Source organism: Eutrigla gurnardus, assembly GCF_963514095.1.
Source record: "Eutrigla gurnardus genome assembly, chromosome: 8".
In the NCBI taxonomy this organism is placed as follows: Eukaryota; Metazoa; Chordata; class Actinopteri; order Perciformes; family Triglidae; genus Eutrigla; species Eutrigla gurnardus.
Window position 1 is genome coordinate 379,178 of NC_139922.1, and position 21,909 is coordinate 401,086.

The 21,909-nt window shown below is 44.8% G+C and overlaps 1 protein-coding gene across 2 annotated transcripts in view; it reads right to left on the bottom strand.

Moving 5' to 3' along the window:
• Nucleotides 1-21,909, bottom strand: part of ikbkg (inhibitor of nuclear factor kappa B kinase regulatory subunit gamma) — a 43,514-nt gene that overhangs the window by 3,037 nt on the left and 18,568 nt on the right. The window contains exons 4-13 of one of the 2 annotated variants that reach the window (XM_084015389.1): nucleotides 20,213-20,329; nucleotides 19,212-19,397; nucleotides 18,770-18,831; nucleotides 16,707-16,754; nucleotides 14,263-14,365; nucleotides 13,390-13,505; nucleotides 13,148-13,300; nucleotides 1,705-1,777; nucleotides 1,481-1,615; nucleotides 531-667 (exon numbers count right to left, since the gene is read on the bottom strand). In XM_084015389.1, the coding sequence (XP_083871515.1) occupies nucleotides 531-667; nucleotides 1,481-1,615; nucleotides 1,705-1,777; nucleotides 13,148-13,300; nucleotides 13,390-13,505; nucleotides 14,263-14,365; nucleotides 16,707-16,754; nucleotides 18,770-18,831; nucleotides 19,212-19,397; nucleotides 20,213-20,329 (1,130 nt within the window). The remainder of the gene's footprint in view (nucleotides 1-530; nucleotides 668-1,480; nucleotides 1,616-1,704; nucleotides 1,778-13,147; nucleotides 13,301-13,389; nucleotides 13,506-14,262; nucleotides 14,366-16,706; nucleotides 16,755-18,769; nucleotides 18,832-19,211; nucleotides 19,398-20,212; nucleotides 20,330-21,909) is intronic. The other variant, XM_084015390.1, reaches the window with a different exon arrangement.

Here is a 21,909-nt window from a genome sequence, read left to right on the forward strand (position 1 = left end):
TGGCAAAGTAACGCAGTGTGATGCATACAGTCTGTCACTGAATGCACTCGACTCAGACGTGTCGCCCCGGCAACATATGGCTCGAGGAGCTGACACAGATACGTCATTCCTTCCGATGAGAATCTGTATCTCTCATATAAAACATGATCAGGGAAAGATGAAGAGTTTTGCCGGTCTCTGAACACTATTCTTAGAAGAGACCCGATCCACGATCCACCAAGCTCCACGGGATCTTCCAAGAGAGCTGATTGGTCAGTAGGTGGAGCTTTTATACACATTGATCTCTTATCTGGAACATGCTAACCTGTAGGTTAGCTCTACAGCGTAAGTTACCATGGGAATGTACCCCGGTAAGAAGAGAACCAGCGTCATAGGACGGAAAACCAAGAGTTAACCTTGAAGTTACCTCGCTAAGCCCAAATCCTGTTAGCTGGATCACCAACTGGAGCTAAGAGCAGGACGGACGGAGACGGGAGACGTCCACGTTCAGCATACATGATGATCAGCATGAAGAGAGAATGTGTTCTTACCGTGAGGTGGCTTCCTGTTTGAGCCTGTCAATCTCAGCCAGAGCCTGAGTCAGCTGATCCTGCAGCTCCTCCTTCTTCTGGTTCAGCTTCTCTCTTGCTTCTCTCTCGGCGAGGAAGTCTGCCTTGTAGATTTCAGCCTGACAAACACAGACAGTGAGAAACAGCTCTTTTTTTTATTTCAATTAGCCTAAAATGTGGGTGTGGCTTTTACAGGCTGATTAGAGAATAGCTGACAAGTGACTGATAGGACAAACTAAACTGTCAGCCAGAATCATCTCCATTCAGGTGTTTGTGGCGAGGTTATAAATGATGTGTATTTACTCTAGGTTTCAGCAGGCCTCAAGGCCCGGGAAATCTATACAAGGAGATGTGTGTCATATCAGCAGAAGGTTGCTTGCTCAAATCTAGTGAAAACTAGTTTTTGCCAGAATGTTTTGTATGTCACAACAAGAAGAATGATAACAGAAAGAACTGCAGGACTGTCCCATGTTTTTTGTGTCTAACTGACAGACTGTAGAAGAAGCATCCCCTGCTTTCTGGTCTGTTGGTCTCTAAATGGGCCATAATGTACTAAATGAACATCATGCTGGATCGAAGAAGACTTGAAACTAGAGATTCCATAAACCATGAACACATGTTTATAATGTTAACTGAGATAATACATCAAGAGAGAAGTAGGACCATTTTCTCATAGACTTCTATACAACCAGAGAGGAGTTGCCCCCTGGTGGCCAGCAGGGAGAATTCAGCTTTAAGGACCTTCAGGTTTGGCTTCACTGTTCAGAGGTGGAGGTTGCTGCCTAGCGACAGGCTGCACAAGGGGCCGTCTCTAGCGGTGCACTGAGGATAGGGGCCGTCTCTAGGGGGCCTACCTGTGCACTGAGGATAGGGGCCGTCTCTAGGGGGCCTACCTGTGCGGTGAGAACGGGGACCGTCTCCAAGGAGCCTACCTGTGCGGTGAGAACGGGGACCGTCTCCAAGGAGCCTTTCTGCTGCTCTACCTCCTCCTTCAGTTTATCAATCAGATCCTGTTTCAGGGCCAGCGCTCTCTCGGCCTCCTCCAGCCGGCTGCACAGATCTCCTCCCTGAAAGACAAATGGCAGATGAAATGTCAAGACAAGAGTCCATAAGCAGAACAAGTAATCAGGTAAATAGATGTTTAGTGGGTTTTTACCTCACTCTTCAGTTTAGAATCATAGTCTCTGAAGAGACACGTGTAGGCGTGCTGCAACTGGGTCAGTTTCTTCCTGAGAGGGAAACAAAGATTTAATTACCAGTGAAGTAGTCCACATCATTTGTAGAAGCTCTACTCGTCCTCCAATCGGGATTTCACCCGTTCTGGTCTACATAACCCCCCGGCCCCCAAAGTGACCAATGCTGCTTCACCTATATACCATTTAGAATACCTATAATAGAAGTATTTTAACCTCAGTGAAGCGCTGTAGCGTCAACTGTCTATAGAGCGATAACATCCAGAATGGACCCCCTACTTAGGGGTGATATGACGATATTAGATTGTGAATGATTAAAATGTCTCAAATGTCTCCGCAGTCTGCCTTTACAGAGAGACCGTTAGTATCGTGCTACAGCACACATTCAGGGCCCGCCGTCCACACAGAAACCTTGTTTTTTGTGTGTAAACACAGAACACTTGCACGTTTGGGATGACCGTCCTAGTACTAAAATTGCTACTGGCTGTGAGGATGTTGTTGACACGCTTCATGAACTTCACAAAAACGTCACCATGTTCATCTGAACGTTCGCATCAGTGGCCTGCAGACTTGCTCGTGCTGCAAGTCGCTTGTCAAAGGCGGGTCTCTTTCATCTGGGATAAGGGGTTAATTTGTGATTTTTTTTTTTTTTTATGTCCAAAATGGTGCATTATGAAGAATAAAACTGATATTATGGAGCTTCATAGTGAAAGGTTTTATTTCATTAAAAGAAAGAACAAATATGTATCTTTATCTGGTATAAATCCCATTAGGATCATCAAGTGCCCACATGGTCATTTGGGGGTCCAAATCTCTATAAAAACCCCACCAGTGGTACTGTACCCTTCAAATTCATTTTGGCAAGAGCAAAGTTCCCAAATATAACAAATATTCCTGTTTAGAATAAATATGATCGTTCATCCTGGTGCTAGGGGCACCCAAAAAGTGAAAAATAATTTTGGCCGTCTTGAATAAAAATAGGACTTTGGTGACCCACCTCTCACCCAAACAGTAAGGAATGTTGATTCTGCCTTCAGAATTGTGTAGTACAAACTAGAATGAACTAACACACCAATTCAGCCTTCTATCACTATTAGAACAGAAGTTATGGGCCTCCAAAAATGCCAAAAAATGAAATGGCAAATTCCAATGTGTCAAAAAGGGGTGTGGCACTTGAAATTCAAATGGACGCCACGGGCAAACCGTTTGAGATATTGACCTGAAACTTCAGATTCCCTTGTTTGGTAACATAAGGCATATTTTCAGAAAAATCTGTATGTACATGGTACCCCCGATATTGGAATGACCCTGATGTGAGAGGACCACACAAATACAACACTGCAGCCAACACAACTACAACACTGCAGCCAACACAACCACAACACTGCAGCCAACACAACCACAACACTGCAGCCAACACAACTACAACACTGCAGCCAACACAACTACTACAACACTACAGCCAACACAACTACGACACTACAGCCAACACAACTACGACACTACAGCCAACACAACTACGACACTACAGCCAACACAAATACAACACTGCAGCCAACACAATTACAACACTGCAGCCAACACAACTACAACACTGCAGCCAACACAACTACAACACTGCAGCCAACACAACTACAACACTGCAACCAACACAACTACTACAACACTGCAACCAACACAACTACTACAACACTGCAGCCAACACAACTACTAAAACACTACAGCCAACACAATTACTACAACACTACAGCCAACACAACTACAACACTGCAGCCAACACGGGTCACATGATGGCGCCGAGCAAGATGGCTGCTTAGGTTGGTGGCTGCGACACCACTAGTTTGCATTTTGTGTGAATATATCGGCATTCACTATTTTTCACATTGTTTTTTCTTTTGCAAGCTGCCGAATATACGCTTCTCCTGCCGACGACATGCCGAGCTCTCGGAAAAATGATGCAAATGCGCCTCAACAACAGCAAGGCGTCAGGGGCTCTGCTAGCTCCCGAGCTGGCCAGCTCTCTCCTGTATCGCCGTCTCATGAGGCCGCTGGCGATTCTATCTCGACTGCCCAGATACACAAACTTCTTCAGAAACTAGCAACTGACCAAACGAGAATCTTGAGCCAAACATTTTGCAGACGTCCATAAGGACGTGCTGGAAACAAGAAGAGCTGTTGAGGCGATGGAGGCTAAGCTAGCCGACATGCTATTGAGAATAACTAGTGCAGATGCTCGCCTGGACATGCTGGAGGAAGCGCAGAGGCAGCGCTGCAACTCCCCTCCGGCTTCGGCTTCCGAGGTGGAAAAATTGAACGCCAAACTAACCGAATACAAGGACCGGGAGAGGCATGTAAATCTACGCATATATGGTTTCCCAGAACGCGTTGAAGATAAAGACGCCATATCATTGTTGAGGGCTACTCTTCCCGAGATCCTCAGGGCTGACTTCGAGGGGGGCCTGGATCTGGAGCGCGCTCACCGATCGCCGTTACCAGCTAAGCCCAGAGCCCCACCAAGGCCTTTCATCGCGTGTTTTCTGAGGTTCCAGCAGACGGAGCGGGTGAGACAACTTGCTAGAGAGATCGGGGATGTTCGCTGGCAGAACCATAAGATTAGCTTCTAGCAAGACTTCTCCAAGGCAACACAGGAGCGTCAACACTCTTTTCTGGAGTGCAAACGTCTACTTCACTCGGCCAAAATCCTGTTTGGCATCGGCTATCCTGCTGTGCTTTCATTCACAACTCCAAACGGGGTAAACTCCAAACGGAAGATCCTAAGAAGGCTTTGAAATGCATCAAAACATTTAATTGACCTTGCATTGTGAACCCCCCCCCCTTCTAATTTTGCATCTTGCAGAGTGTCCTGGGTAAGACATTGTAACCTTCTTTCTCCATCTCCCACTCTGTCAGTCATTTAGATGAATATTTCGGGTTTATGTCACTGGAGGGTGGAGATGGCTTTTCTTTTTTCTTTTTTTTTTGTTGTTGCCCGGTCTGTGTACTATCCCATGCTTTGCTACCTGTAACCTACCTTTTAATACAAGGTCTTCCACTTTATCCGTTAGATTGTTATTATCATGTCTATTGTTTTTTTTATAGGCTCACGCCTTATCATATTTTGTAGACCATATATGTGTTATCAACAGGTGAGCATGTTATGCTTAGGTTGCCGGTGGGGTGGGGGCCATGTCCAGATGTGCCTTGGTTTGCTGAAGGTGTCCCATACTGTTATAAGGCAGATGCTTTAATGTTGAAGAATATATTCACACTGCTACTGTTTAGCTTTTTGATAATTGGTGGTGTCGCTGCCATACTTGAGTGGCAGGAAACTCTTAGTTCTTTGAGTTAGTTATCCACTTGTGGATTATCAGGAAGGTTTGATAGTATGTTGCTTCCTCACCTTCCTATATTCTTTTTTATGTTTTTGATGATTTTTTTGTCGTTTTTTGTTTTGGGGTGCTTTTCTTTTTTGGATCCAGACTTACTACTACTGTGGCAACTCCTTTTCTCATTTTACTTTTCCTCTCAGCATATGACAGCTATCAATCTTATTTCAGTCAATGCCAGGGGTCTTAACATTCCACACAAAAGAACCAGTGTGCTAGAGTTTCTCCATAAGAAAAACATAGACTTTGCTATGATTCAGGAATCACACTTACTGTGCAAAGATGCAGGCCCATTAGCCTATTGCAACTTCATCTGCAGAGTTACTAAATCTAAAGGGGTAATGGTATCAACGCAAACTAAAATTTGATGTGATTGGCTCTTGGGTAGATGATGCGGGTCGGATAGCTATTGCAAAGATCCACGAACCGCGAACCCGGACCTCTGCTCCGTCCGTAGACCCGTAAACCCTCGGACGCGTTGCGGGGAATCCCTGCGGTAAATAGAGACCTGCCCCACGCCGAACCGTCGGGCCTCGTGCCCTCAGAGCTGGGTGAAAAGCCCTTGCACCTCACCCAAAGACCAGGCAGCCCACGGCCACGCGAACCCACAATTACGCACCGCGAAGCCGAACCTCTGCTCCATCCGGAGAACCGTAAACCCTCGGACGCGTTGCGGGGGATTCCCTCCTGGCACCACCAGTCTCCGTTTGTTCAGTCCCGGTTCTCAGTTCCAGCGGGGGCTATCTCGGTTTCCACAGATGCTCGTTCACGTTCTGCCCTTTGAGCATCCCTCTCCTCTGTATATTCAGGCTCGTACAGGTATGGTTGGGTTTGGGTGGAAAAAACTCCTCATTAGAGTCTTCAAAAGTTTCAGTATATTCTCCCTTTTCTGTGAGATTGAAGAAACTAGCACTGCAGGCTACTCTGCGTCTGTAGCAATGACAGCAGGTAAACAAACTATTATAGAACTGGTAACTTTTATAGAACTGGTAACTTATAACTGCTAGGTGATATCAGTGCCATAGCCTACTAGGAATTATGACACGCTGCTGCTGCTGCTGCTGCTGAGACATAAATCCTTAAAAATGCAAGGTTGGTGTTATTTCAAACATTCTATCAACACAGATATGTACATCGATAGTCTGCCGTTACAATTGATTTGCCTCGGGTGCACTGTGGAGTCGGTATGAGTGTTTTTAATGCCTTGCTAACTAGAACCATTGACTTGCGCTTGCCATAGCACAAGCGAACTCGGCAACTAGAAGAACTGAATGAAATTTCTTGAAAACGTCTCCAGACGTCTCGAACACACCGGCTGACTTGGAAAATAGGTCTTATGTCCAAAATTCCGAACTATCCCTTTAATGTTGGCTCTGTTTCAGATCCAAGCTTCATGGCTGGCGTACGCACGTTTCTACAGCTATTGTTCCTTTGGCGACGCTCTGAGGTGATGCTGGGAAACTGTTAATTATGTGAAAACAATTAGTCCTCAGAGTAATGTGCACATCAGAGACACATTAACACACACGTGTTTGCAATCATATGGATGAATATAAAAGCATGCACAAAGTGATGAAAAAATGGCATTAACAATGGCAGCCTTGGCCTTGTTAGAAGACATCGCAAACGGTAACATCAGACGTGAGAGGGTGTTTAGAGAACGGGAGGATATGTTAGCAAATGACGACAACTGGCTCATGAGTCGTTTAAGGTTGCCGAGGCCAGTGTTACTGGAGCTGTTCGCAGAGCTGCGGCCGGCCCTAGAAAGAAACACAGCCAGGAGCCAGGGGTTGTCCGTGCCCACACAGGTGCTGACCACTCTGGGGTTTCTGGCAACAGGAGCCTTTCAGAGGGAACTGGCCGATCGGTCAGGAGTGTGCCAGTCCACTCTGAGCCGAGCCATGCCAGCTGTGTGGGACGGGATCAGAATGTCATCCAGGTACATCAAATTCCCATACAATGCTGTTGAACAGGCCAACATTAAAGCGCAATTTGCAGCAAGAGCCGGTTTCCCTAATGTAATCGGAGCTATTGACTGCACACATGTTGCTATAAAAGCGCCATCACAGGATGAATTTGTTTTTGTCAACAGGAAACATTTTCATTCAATAAATGTTCAAATAATATGTGATGCGCAAATGCAGCTCACCAACATCGTGGCAAGGTGGCCTGGTTCAACGCATGACTCGTTCATTCTTACTAATAGCATGGTTGGTAACAGGCTGGAGGCTGGCACGGTGCGCGATGGGTGGCTTCTCGGTGAGTAAATGTATCCGTTTAATTGCGCCCCGAATGTAAACCAGCACAATGCCCATTTGGGCACGTGCATTCAAATATGTGCATTTGTTTTTCCCTGGTGAAAATAGAGCGGCAGAGCTATCTAACAAGCCCTTTATTGTCTCCTTGTGTTCAGTATTTGTGTCGATAAATGCGTGCGTAAAGTTGGAAATGTCACACTGCAGTAGCCACGGCGCACTTCTGCAGTCATTAATATATATAATAATATAATATATTATATATTAATATCCTCCTGTCCCCCCGCCCGTTGCGGTCACGCTTCGGCGGTGGGCCGAAATCCTCCGCTTCACCTCCACCTTCACGTCGGACCATTTCTTTTTTATTTCAGGGAGTGTGCGCTGCTCCGACCCCACAGTGTTCACTGCCTCACACACACGCTCCCACTCACATTTCTTTTTTTTTGTGTTAATGTCTGATGAGAGGCTACACAATAATACTGGTCTTCGAGTCTCGACTTCGTTTAAGAGCGTTTCGAGCTCAGACTCGGTGAAGTTGCGCTTCTTCCCTTTTTCATTTTGTAGATCTGATGGTGCAGAGAGGGGAATCCCCGGTGCAGGCCCTATTTAAATTCATTTGCATATTTAAATGGAGGCGTGGACAGGGAGGAGTTTAGCACTTCCACATGTGCGCTTAATTCCACGTTGATTGGGATGTACAAAGGAAAAGTGCTTGGATCCATGTGTACGCACACTTTGATACATCTGATTTTTTTTGTGCATACGACAGTTTCTGGATTCTAGCATACGCCATTTTTCAGTAGGAAATCCACGCAATTCTTAGTACATGAGGCCCCAGGAGTTTATTTAAAAGAACACTTGCCTGCTTCTATCCTCGGCTGCTATGCTACTGCAGCATAGACGCCACTTCCGTGTTTACCCAGCCGATGCCGTGATGCGAGTTTCACGCGAGAGTATGAAAAAGTTTCGCTGAGTTTTTATAAATGCTTGTATTATCAGGTCAACACATTTGTATAAATGCTTGTATTATCAGGTCAACAAGTGTTGACAAGTGTTACCTGATAATACAAGCATTTATAAACATTTAGCGAAACTTTTTCATACTCTTGCGTGAAACTCGCGTCACGGCATCGGCTGGGTAAACACGGAAGTAGCATCTACGCTGCGGTGGCGTTAGTTAGCGTTAGTAGCCGAGGATAGAAGCTATCAGGCAATTGTTCTTTTAAATAAACTCCTGGTGTACTTACAAACTTTCAAACGCCTCGTTTTGGGAGTACAGACTCTGTGTGTACTGCTGCAGTAGTTTGGTAACATTCCATGCATTATTAGTGGGGTAATTTACAAGATATACCCTCTGTACCGTAGTGCTAGTACTAAGCCATTCGGCTGATAGCGGCTATCTTGACCAATGCTGACCATCGCTAAAAATGCTCTTTTGCTAATATCCTGCATTCTAACATTTCAGCTCAACAGTGCCGCTTGAGGTTTTGTCCCATAATTTCATATCTGCTATTTATATGGAGGAGGGTGGAGAAATTAGTTGGTTGCTCTCCTGGATGGGGCCCACACTCTCCAATATTTAATAATGATAAATTGCTGATCGGCAGTCGTCCTATTCGTTTTCCTGACTGGGGAAGAAAAAACATTTGTACACTTGGTGACATTTATGGGGAGGGGGGATTACTTACTTTTCAGAACATATGTATTAAGTACGGTGTACCACGTACATCGTTTTTCTTTTATCTGCAGCTGAGAACAGCCCTTAAAGGCAATGGTGTTCCTTTAAAGGGCCCTCTTAGGTCACACTCACTTTACAATTGTTCCACTCAGCTAGAAGCACAAGTGGTTTTGTTTTGAGACTCTACGGGTTCTTGTTGCAGCATTCTTACAGACCCCTGGCATTAGACATGGTGTGGAGGAGAGATGTTCCAAATCTGAAACCCACATTTGACTGGGATAAAGTTTGGTCTAATGTGAGCTTAGCATCCAGAAATCCTGATCATCGGCAAAAACATTACAATTTTGTACATAGGGTATATTTAACTCCTCGGAAGCTTCATTTGATGAAGGTTATTAATGATTCTATATGTACTTTTTGTTCTTCCAAAGTGATTGGCAGTTTTTTTTTTTCATATGTACTGGGAGTGTTCCCCAGTGTCCGAATTTTGGAAGATGGTTGCCTTTAACCTTTCAAAGCTGTTTAAGATCAGGTTGCCCTGCTTACCTGCTACACTAATTTCGAATGATTTGTCAGAGCTGGGTTTGACACTGGACAAGAGAAGAGCACTGTTGGCTGGACTAACAGCTGCGAAAAAGCTAGTTGCTACACGTTGGAAACCTCCACACTCACTTTCTTTCCGAGTATGGGTTTTGACATATTTGGACATTGTTTATCTGGAGTTGTCGATTGCCAGAGTCCACAGAGCTAAGGAGTCGGCGATAAAGGCTTGGCATTCACTTCTAACTACCCTCTGTGGGCTTCAGGTGTAACATGTAACTGAGGTTTGGAGTCCTGGATCCAGGGAGTGGGTGGGTCGTATTTGGGGTTATGATTTCAGTCATGATTTCATTGTGCATGTGTCCACGTGCACATGTGCGTATATATGTGTGTATGAACGTATGTGTGTGTATGTGTACGTATGTTTATGTGTGTGTGTGTATGTGCCCGTAAGTTTGTGTATGTATGTATGTATGTATGTATGTACACTCAACAAAAATATAAACGCAACACTTTTGTTTTTGCTCCCATTTTTCATGAGATGGACTTAAAGATCTAAAATTCATTCCAGATACACAATATTACCATTTCTCTCAAACATTGTTCACAAATCAGTCTAAATGTGTGATAGTGAGCACTTCTGCTTTGCTGAGATAATCCATCCCACCTCACAGGTGTGCCACATCAAGATGCTGATCTGACATCATGATTAGTGCACAGGTGTGCCTTAGACTGTCCACAATAAAAGGCCACCCTGAAATGTGCATTTTTTTGCTTTATTGGGGGTCTGGGGACTCAGAACCAGTCAGTATCTGGTGTGACCACCATTTGCCTTATGCAGTGCAACACATCTTCTTCGCATAGAGTTTATCAGATTGTCAATTGTGGCCTGTGGAATGTTGGTCCATTCCTCTTCAATGGCTGTGCGAAGTTGCTGGATATTAGTGGGAACTGGTACATGCTGTTGTATACGCCGGTCAAGCACATCCCAAACATGCTCAATGGGTGACATGTCCAGTGAGTATGCTGGCCATGCAAGAACTGGGACATTTTCAGCTTCCAAGAATTGTGTACAGATCCTTGCAACATGGGGCCGTGCATTATCTTGCTGAAACATGAGGTGATGTTCATGGATGTATGGCACAACAATGGGCCTCAGGATCTCATCTCTGTGCATTCAAAATGCCATCAATAAAATGCACCTGTGTTCTTCGTCCATAACAGATGCCTGCCCATACCATAACCCCACCACCACCATGGGCCACTCGATCCACAACATTGACATCAGCAAAGCGCTCACCCACACGACGCCACACACGCTGTCTGCCATCTGCCCTGAACAATGTAAACCGAGATTCATCCGTGAAGAGAACACCTCTCCAACGTGCCAGACGCCATCGAATGTGAGCATTTGCCCACTCAAGTCTGTTACGGCGACGAGCTGGAGTCAGGTCAAGACCCCGATGAGGACGACGAGCATGCAGTTGAGCTTCCCTGAGAAGCTGTCTGAGTGGCTGGTCTCAGACGATCTTGGAGGTGAACCTGCTGGATGTGGAGGTCCTGGGCTGGTGTGGTTACACGTGGTCTGCGGTTGTGAGGCCGGTTGGATGTACTGCCATATTCTATGAAACGCCTTTGGAGACGGCTTATGGTGGAGAAATGAACATTCAATGCACGAGCAACAGATCTGGTTGACATTCCTGCTGTCAGCATGCCAATTGCACGCTCCCTTAATGCTTGTGGCATCTGTGGCATTTTGCTGTGAGACAAAACTGCACATTTCAGAGTGGCCTTTTATTGTGGGCAGTATAAGGTACACCTGTGCACTAATCATGATGTCAGATCAGCATCTTGATGTGGCACACCTGTGAGGTGGGATGGATTATCTCAGCAAAGCAGAAGTGCTCACTATCACACATTTAGACAGATTTGTGAACAATGTTTGAGAGAAATGGTAATATTGTGTATCTGGAATGAATTTTAGATCTTTAAGTCCATCTCATGAAAAATGGGAGCAAAAACAAAAGTGTTGCGTTTATATTTTTGTTGAGTGTATATATGTGTGTGCGAGTGTATGTGTATATATGTATGTGTATGTATGTGTGTATATTATATATATATATATATATATATATATTAGGGCTGTCAAAGTTAACGCGTTAATAACGCGTTAACGCAACATCCTCTTAACGCCGTTAATTTTTTTAACGCGCGATTAACGCTCGGTATTAAAAAAAAAAAAACGCGCATTGTATGATTTATGGCCGTCGGTGGCACCTGTAGTCTTGATCCAGAGGGAAGGTGCGCGTCCACAGGCAGCGGCGTTTCCCCGCGTCCCGTTCATTGTCTATATGTACGTGTCCACAGGGGCGATTTTAAACGCGTGTGGACGCGCCGCTTCCCAGTATTGCACGCTTGGTGGGCTGCCACTAGAGGATGATTGACAGGCGCTCTCCTTCAAACAACACATTTTTGCGAGCGTTCGCGAGGCGGCGAGTCGAGCCCGGCGCCTCTGATTAGCATAAAGTAGATTCGACTTCAAGGCAAATGAGGAGCGGCCAACTCGCGCGCCGTCTCTCGCATTGCACGGCGTTTCACATAGACAATGAATGGGACGCGGGGAAACACCGCTGCCTGTGGACACGCACCTTATGTGAAAAGCTGTTCACCTTCAAAAGACTGCCAGATGGTTCAGTCGATAATACCAAAGTCATCTGCGCGTACTGTGGGTATGAAATGAGCTACCATAGAAATACGTCCAGTCTGAGATATCACTTGCAAGCCAATGCACTTATATCCTAACTGTACTTATCTCCTGTTACACTATCTCCTGTGACATGTTCACTTTAATTGTTTGTGATATATTCTTATAACCCTGTTTTGATCCCATGTTTTGGTAAGGGGATATTTGAAGTGTTAAATAAACATTTTCATAAATCAAGTAAATTTGCCCTTATGTTGTTAAAAGTATTAAGAATATGAACAAAATACATGAATGTACATTTAGAAGAAAAAAAATGTGCCAAAAAAATGCGATTAATTTGCGATTAATCGCGAGTTAACTATGGACAAAATGCGATTAATCGCGATTAAAAAAATCAATCTTTTGACAGCCCTAATATATATATATATATATATATATGTTATTTTTATATATTTCGTTTTCCTTTTCATTTCTTTTTCTTCTATTGTCTTTTATTATCTTAGTTGTTTATTGTTGTACATGTGTATTTGAGCGCACGCGTATGTAGGTATGCAAATATATTTTTTCTATTTTCGCAACATGCAAGTACCTACCTATGTTTTTCTTTCTTTGAAATAAAATTCAAACAAATTTGATCACAAAAAAAAACAAAAAACACTGCAGCCAACTCAACTACAACACTACAGGTATTGAATAGAGCATCACACTAGTCACACAATCTGGACTTTAGGCTCAATTGTGCCTGGACCCGGAGTGGATGGTCTAGTGGGAGTGGCCCTTAAGGCCCGCAAAGATAATCACTTTAATGTTGCGTGCAGTAGAGGAAATATGAGTTGAACCCACTTCTCCTCGGTGACCACATGTCTCTCTGTCTTCAGGGCCTGCTCCAGGCTCTGGGTCTGCAGCAGCAGCTTGTCCATGGCGACGTGATGCTGCTTCCGCTGCTGCTCCAGCTCCCGCTCTGCCCCCTGCAGGGCCTTCATCTTACTGCACAGTCTGCACACCAGAGGAGGGAAACACTTCAGCACACATGCAGCTAAACACAGAGGCCATACGTATGCATGGTGCTGACACCGACAGCTTACTTTTCTTCCAACATTTTGCGTTCATGGTCGCTCTTGTCCAGGCAGCTCTGTCTCTCGTTTAGTTCTCCTAACAGGGACGTTGCTTGAGCTTTCAGGGCCTCACAGTCCTTAGCCAGCTGTAAAAGCAAAAAGCTTCAGTATCAGGTAACAAATGGTGACCCAGAAACCATTGTGTGTTTTTGAGCTGTAGTCGGCTCAGTTCACAGCTAGCTACAAGATACTGGGAACATATGAGACCAACCAATGCCAGCTTGTCAGGAAGGGAGTTAAATAAGCCTGGCGCTGGGTTACCGAAAACAGGGAAACCCACTTGGTGTTTGTCCCAAATTGCTTATGTCCATAAACAAGACTCACCGGGACCATGGGACCCAGTTTCATTCATATATGTTGAGGTGAAGGTCAACGGTTTTATAAAAAACATGGCAGGTTGTTGCATGCAGTATACTTTTTAAAATGGCTGCATTTGCATATTTTGGCATGCTGGAGATTTGTGTGGATCTAGTGAGTCCAGTTATATTCATTTGTGATGATGTTAGTCTCCATAGTAACCATGCCATGTGAGACGCCATTGTGACCTCAAGGAGAATCACAGCTTCATGAAACTTCACAGTCACTAGAGACACTAGAGAAAAATCATTAAATTTAGCAGCAAATCTAAAAGTTATCAACCCAAAGGTTGCTGCAACAACTTATGAGACATTATGAGACATAATAGAGCATCATGGGGATTGTGATCACATACTGTAGGTCAGTTATATTGTTCGAAGCCCTTATACACTTTCACAATATATTATAATTAGTTTGTAGTATGACTGTCCCCTGTACCAAGCCCCACCCCCTTACAGATGTAGCAAGTGTGAACCGAGTCCCAACCTGTCCACAGTCCTTGTCCTTCTGTTTGAGCAGCGCTTCGGTGCGGTCCCGCTGAGCCGAGCTCTTCTGCAGGTAATCCAGTTTCTCCTCCAGCTCACGATACCTTCAACACATTCATCACACAGGATTACGTCACTTCACCTTTGTGGCGAACAGTCAAAACATTATAGGTTTTGTTTTTTGAGAATGTATTAATCACTTTTTAATGACAGTTTGACAAACACGATGCTGCTGTTGTTTATTATGAAAAAAACACACTAACTTTGAATTATTTTATATTTACTAAATGCAGGTTTTTTCAGTCTATGTCAATGAATAACAAATACACTGAAACAAAAATACTACTTATTAGTATTTTCCTTACATTTCTTTTAATCAACATCCGTCCTGATCATATCTACCAAATATTCATTCATTTTCAGAATTTCAACTCTTCAAATTAAAGTTTGTTTACATAACGCCACTGTCGTTTTTTTAATTAAAATGATTATTTACCACAGTTCCACATGCCACAGTCAATGTCGATGCTGAGCAACAACATTGAGTGGGATGCATTGCCTCAAACACTGCAGTGCACCATGATACAGCAGCGCAGCACTCCCACTACACCAACCGTACCATGGCCAGGCAAGATTGAGCCTAAAGTCCGGATTTGAGCGTTCCGCTCTGTACTTTAGAACAGTACACTTCCTCGGCCCCAGCACGCTTGGAAGAGGAGGGCTGCGGTGAAATAGTCTATTTTCTTAGGAAGGTTCCTAACTGAAGAAGTGACCTGGTAAAGTAAACAAGTGGCTGCCATGATAAGAGCCGTTTGAATACTCTAAATGCAAAGGAAAGGAGCTCCAATGCTTCCTTTCAGAGCTCCTTTAGCATAGCATGCAACGGACCATCCTTTACGAAAGGAAAGGAGATCACGCCGACACACAATTCTTTGCGAGAGCAACATTTAAAGTGCCGCAGTGTTCATGAAAAAAAAAACGATATGTGCATTTGCATATTCAACAATGACTTTCATGCACACATATAGTAATTGGAATTGTGTTGCTAAATGTGTGTGGACAGTGATATTAATTTAATGACATTTTTATTGAAATCATGTTACAAATGTTTGACAAAAACGAAACTAAAACCACAAATGAAATGTAAATACAGCAAATGGTCAAACAGGAAGGGGCTGCTGCTGAACTGAAGCCGGTCAGTGAACAAGCTGTTTATAAAACCAACAACATGTGGAGAAGTGGACGATGCGCTTTTTGTAGTCCATTATTCCAGTTTCTCTAGGCAGACGCACGTCAATCACCGGTGCCGATCACCAGCTGTCAATCATCAGCAGCGTTATAATGACGTAGCTTAGTGAAAGTCAGATTCTTTGAGCACCGCGGCCGTCTGTTACTAAATCCTTTTGAGTTCTCCTATCGCCTTTCCTTAACCCCGTGACGTTTTCCCCAGAGGTCAAGGAATAGGAGTTAGGAATAGGAATTAGGAATAGGAGTTAGGAACGATCTTTTTGAAAATTCGACTCCGTGGATTTGAGTCCGGTTCGGTTCATGCACGCGCACATGCACTGGTACGCAATGTGGACATGACGTAGGCTTTAATGGATAGGCCGTCCCTCTCATTACCTCTCAGTGTTCTACTCGGTTCTCCCCCCGCTATTGAGACCATTTATAACTGAACATACTGTTGATGACTGTAGGACACAGCGGGATTCTGGATGGCTTGGGGCTTCAGACTCGTGGTGTGAGCGGTACCAGAGCAGAACCGGATCGGTAGTTTTATAATAAATATGCCGCTGTATGTCTCCGTCCAAAACCCGCTCTGCTTGCGCTCACATGCGCTGATTCAGGCTGAGTGTTTACTAGAAATATGTGCAGACGGACGTGTCAGTAAAGTTTCAGTCATGTTCTCTGTGTTGTTCTCTATTGTGACGACTTGAGACAGCGCTTCTTTTAAACAACATCAAGCATGCGTGAATCGTAATACGACGTGATGACAACAGGCAATCGGGCCAAGGCCCATTTGGGCAGGAGCATTGTGGTCTTTGATTAAGTCCACAGAAAGTCATCTTAATCTCAATTGGTTTTGCAATTTTGTTCAGAAATACCCTCCTCAAAACGCTTTGACCACTAAAAGTCTTATTGTTGTATTGGCACATATAAAATATAAGAACATATAACATATGTGTACACAGTATAAGAACAACATATGACAAAAAAGAAAAAGAAAATCTAAAACATGCCATGTTTGATAAAAGAGACAGACATAGGCACAAGTAAAAGACAAGCAGCACAGAGACAGAAGAATAGTTGAAAGAAGGCGGCAAGGAAAATAAATCAGAGAACGAAAAGAAAGAAGAGGAAGAAAAGGAAGAAGAGACTGGAGAGGAAGAAGAAAGAAAAGAAAGAAGAGGAAGAAGAGAGCGCAACACAGAGCTGAGGGCTCACCTGCCCTGTGTGGCCTGAAGCTGCTCTGTGAGTTTCGCCAGGCTGGAGCTGGAGACGAGGACAGAAAGGGGAGGGAGGGAGGAAGGAAGTGGAGGGAGGGAGGAGGAACAGGAAGGAGGAAGAGGAAGGGCCATGTAGGAGGGAGGAACAGGAAGGAGGAAAAGGAAGGAGGAAGAGGAAGGACCATGTAGGAGGGAGGAAGAGAAAGAAGGAAGAGGAAGGGAGAAGGGGAAGTAGATGGCTCAAAAATTTGTTAAGAGGCAGAAATGAGGAAAGAAAACCAACATGCTTCCTCCTACAGCCATACAGGAAGTCTGCAGAGATCAGGGCTGGGGGCTTTGACGCGCTAACCCGTCTGTGGTGAATGGCATGCTGACATTTCGGTGGTGAACGACATGCTAACGTGTCGGTGGTGAATGACATGCTAACCCGTCGGTGGTGAATGACATACTAACCCGTCTGTGGCGAACGACATGCTAACCTGTCTGTGGTGAACGACATGCTAACCCGTCTGTGGTGAACAACATGCTAACGTGTCGGTGGTGAACGTCATGCTAACCCGTCTGTGTTGAACGACGTGCTAACCTGTCGGTGGTGAACGACGTGCTAACCTGTCGGTGGTGAACGACGTGCTAACGTGTCGGTGGTGAACGACATGCTAACCCGTAGGTGGTGAACGACATGCTAACCCGTCTGTGGTGAACGACATGCTAACCCGTCGGTGGTGAACAACATGCTAACCCGTCTGTGGTGAACAACATACTAACCCGTCTGTGGTGAACGACATGCTAACCCGTCTGTGGTGAACGACATGCTAACCCGTCTGTGGTGAACGACATGCTAACCTGTCGGTGGTGAACGACATGCTAACGTGTCGGTGGTGAACGACATGCTAATCCGTCGGTGGTGAACGTCATGCTAACCCGTCTGTGGTGAACGACATGCTAACCTGTCGGTGGTGAACGACATGCTAACGTGTCGGTGGTGAACGACATGCTAATCCGTCTGTGGTGAACAACAAGCTAACCTGTCGGTATTGAACGACATGCTAACGTGTCGGTGATGAACGACATGCTAATGTGCCAACAGATTCAGTGTTTTTATCTGAACTAGACCACACAACATTCAGGTAAAAATATTCCTCATTGTTCAACGTGAAGTTTACAGGAAGTTTACGTTTCCTGTGGAGTGAGCACTGAACCAGACTCCATTTAAGAAATAGCCTTTTCTATGTTAGATTGGTTGTCATCAGATGGTCATCAAGCAGCTTTAACAGTGAGGTGTTTCCTGTTTAAATCAGAGCTGCGTGGAGGATCTAACTGATGCTGAAGAGTTCATGTGGATCTAGAAAAGGCACGCATCATACATATCTGGAAAATAAACGGATTCATCCATTTTCTACCGCTTATCCTGTATTCAGGGTCGCGGGGGGGCTGGAGCCGATCCCAGCTGTCATTGGGCGAAAGCAGGGTACACCCTGGACAGGACGCCAGTCTATCGCAGGGCCGACATGTAGAGACAAACAACCATTCACGCTCACATTCACACCTACGGGCAATTTAGAGTCACCAATTTACCTATCCCCATCCTGCATGTCTTTGGACTGTGGGAGGAAGCCGGAGAACCCGGAGAGAACCCACGCTTACATGGGGAGAACATGCAAACTCCACACAGAAGGAACCCGGGGCCGACCCGGGGATCGAACCCGGGACCCTCTTGCTGTGAGGCGAGAGTGCTACCCACTACACCACCGTGCAGCCCCTAAACGGATTCATATCTAAAGAAATTGTAACGTGTTAAAAACGAGAACATCATTTCCTGTTTAGAAGAGGAAGAGCTGCAGTCATTTCTAGAAAGTAAACTAATTAAGCTATTCATTCATATAAAGTCTCCAAAGAAGTGTTGTGGTACCGTAGTGTATCTAAATTGCTGTAGAACTACAATCCCCAGCCCTGGTTGTGATGAAATCCATCTAAAAGATGCTATTCACAACTAGTTCGTCACTGTTCAACAGTTTAGTGCTGCTAGTTTCAGACAAGGCACCCAAGTATTTCGTGTCATACCAGTCAGAGGAGTGTTGAGCCTCAGAGCGAAGTTGGACAACCTCCTCGGCAACATTGCTGGCCTGTAAAAACATTTAGATCACAGATAAGGCAGCATTTTCTTGTGTCCATATAATAACATCTCTACTGAACATGGAGACACCATCATTGTCTCTCACCTGACCCCTCTGGTATTTTACTGCATTTTGATTTTGTATTATTTGTCATGGTCTGATTTTATTTGCCTCATACAAAAACAGTTTGAAGCCTGATTCAACTATGTCAATAATTTGTCACTGTTTGAAACTGCTGTATAAATATTAATGTTAGTTATTAACACACAAAGGGCCACGTTTAAGAATGCTTAGATTTTCTTTTTAGGTTGCACTTGCATGTGTGATTTAAGAGACATGTCATTTTCAGTGGTCCAGACCTCTTGTATGAGTACATGTATGAGTGTTACCTGTGCTTGGGCCAGTTTGCCCCGTAGCTGGTCAATGCAGCGCCGCATTCGCTCTCTCTCTTTCTCTCCCTCGTCCCTCTCCCTCTCCAGCTCTTCATTCTTCCTCCTCACCTCTCTCATCCCTTCCTCCAGTTTTTCTTTGTGGCTCTTCAGCAGCTGGAGGAAATCATTTGCACCTTCCACAGGCTGCAGACACAGAGACATGAGCATGAGAGACCAAGGAGACATGACGACAAGAGGGAACAGGACAGAAAAACTGGATGCATGTGATTCATCAGGAAGAAATCCTTTATATCATATAGGAAACATCATGTATCCTGTTTTAGGAGATCATCAGTGTATTTTCTGGCCACATTCGCAGCACGCAGAGAACACAGACCAGACACCCAAACTATCGCTGAAGATGGCAAGCTGGCTGTGGACCTCGCTGCGGCACATACAGGGTGTGAACAGTCCAATTAGTTTATGTGGGCGCCGAAAGGATGCATGCAGCAGGAAAGCCTGGTGCTATGTGGCGCTTCCGTGTCCAGCGTGTGAGCCTGGACACGGATCCTGGTCTCCCACTCCAACATAGAAGGAGAAAACGCCATCCGGCATAACTCGTGACCATGTGGTCGGTTATCTACTTCCTTTTGGTTATTTTTCAGACACCGTCCCCAGTAACACGTGACCACATGGTCGATTATCTACTTCCTATTAGTTATATTCTACCGTCTGCCTGAATGCGATGCAACAAGGCAAAGCTTCTAAGTAGAGGGGGGGCAGCCGGTTAGGGTCAGAGATGGATGGGGGAAGCAGGATGCAGTGAGCAGGCTAACCTGGCCATTTTCCCTGCCCACTCTCTCCCCCCATACCTCTGAGAGGGAGGTGGAGGGGGAGGGGAGGGCACTACTCAAGGAGCTACTCACACTTGCATTTCCCTAGACGGACACACCAGTTAGATGAAGCACAAGTACATGACACTGAAATCACAGAGCAGTGTCAGCAGTCACACATCTTACCAGGCTGCGAGGAGGCGTGGTCTGTTTGCGAGGAGGCGCGGTCTGTGTGCAAGGAGGCATGGTCTGTGTGTGTTGATCCGTCTCCTCCACCCAGTTCTTCTCCTGCTGATCCAGGGTCTGAAGAAAGTAGTCCCACATTTAAAGTATGAACTGGAAAACCTTTTCTGTCTCATCGCTGGTTTCCTTCTCATCCCCCATCATACTCTCTGTTTCTACTACTGCATGGAGACAGGCCTCAGACAGACAGGCAGGCATTTTCTTTATATATATTAGGGATGAGCGAGTACAGCATTATCTGTATCTGTATCTGTATCTGTTAACCATATGAATTATCTGTATCTGTATCTGTACTCGGAGTGGGCGGGGCCTAACCCGGAAATGGACGGGGTATAACCCGGAAGTGGGCGGGATTTAACCCGGAAGTGGGTCTGGTTGTCTTGAAATGAGCGAGGTTTTAACTGGTATGTTATTTTAAGCATGCAATTGATATGGGCTGATCAGAAATGGTTATTTATTGCTGATTAGAAAACTATTTACAGGACAGCATCAGCATTGAGCTTCAGATCAATGGTTTTGATCACGATAGCAAACGAACTATTTACAGAACAAGTTTTGCAACACTGAATACAACACATGCGGTTGCAATTATCAAGTAAAATGTAATGAACAAGAGTTTTCATACTCAACAATAACTTTTTTCTTTTAACTTTAATTTTTTTTATGATCAGTGTGATCTTTTTTTTTTATATATATATATATTTTTTTTTTATTTATTTTTTTTCCACACCAGGTGTGTGTGTGTGTGTGTGTGTAGCTTGATTTCCAATATTTATACCACTACCAGCTTTATTTTTTCACGAAATACAGCAAGAAAGTGTTAGAGCCAGGCAGCCAGATGACGGTTAAAAAAAGAAAAAGAAAAATCTCCGACAGGCAGAGACGCAACGCGAGCCGGCACCACGTCTGAACGAAGTACCAGAACTCTACTAGTTCATAAGTAAGTACCAACCTAAGTAATAACAAACCTGAAGCTGAAGAAAGAAACCCTAAACATTAACGGAAAACGACCCGCGAACCTGAGTGACTGAGGGAGAGACAGAGAGCTGTTCTGCGTGTGAGTGATCAGAGCGGACACAACAACACATCTGCGAGTGTGTAGGGGAGGGGCTGTAGCATATCACAGGACGCAGACACAGTCAGCTACCCAATGAGGATTTTTATTTAATCCGAGCACAGATATTGACTCGTATTACTCGTATAATACTCGTACTCGGCAAAAGTGCTTTATCCGTACCGGATACTCGTTTCAGCCGAGTATCCGGCTCAACTCTTATATATATATTTAAAAACATACACACACACACACAGATATAGAGACAGATATAGAGAGAGACAGAAAGACAGACAGACAAACAGACAGACAGACAGACAGACACACACCACACACCACACACACACAGAGGGACAGACAGATATCACCTTCGGCCACAAGAAGCAGAACAAAACTACAGCAGAGAGTTCTACATTAGACAAGTTAAGGTTTTAAGACAGTTAGACAGGGCGAGATGTTAGTCAGTTAGACAGGGTGAGATGTTAGACAGGGTTACTGCTCTGGGCAGGAAAGACTTTCTTTCTGGGTTCTAGCCACGGCGAAGACGAATCTGTCTATTAGAGATGGAACATCTGTCCACCAGGTG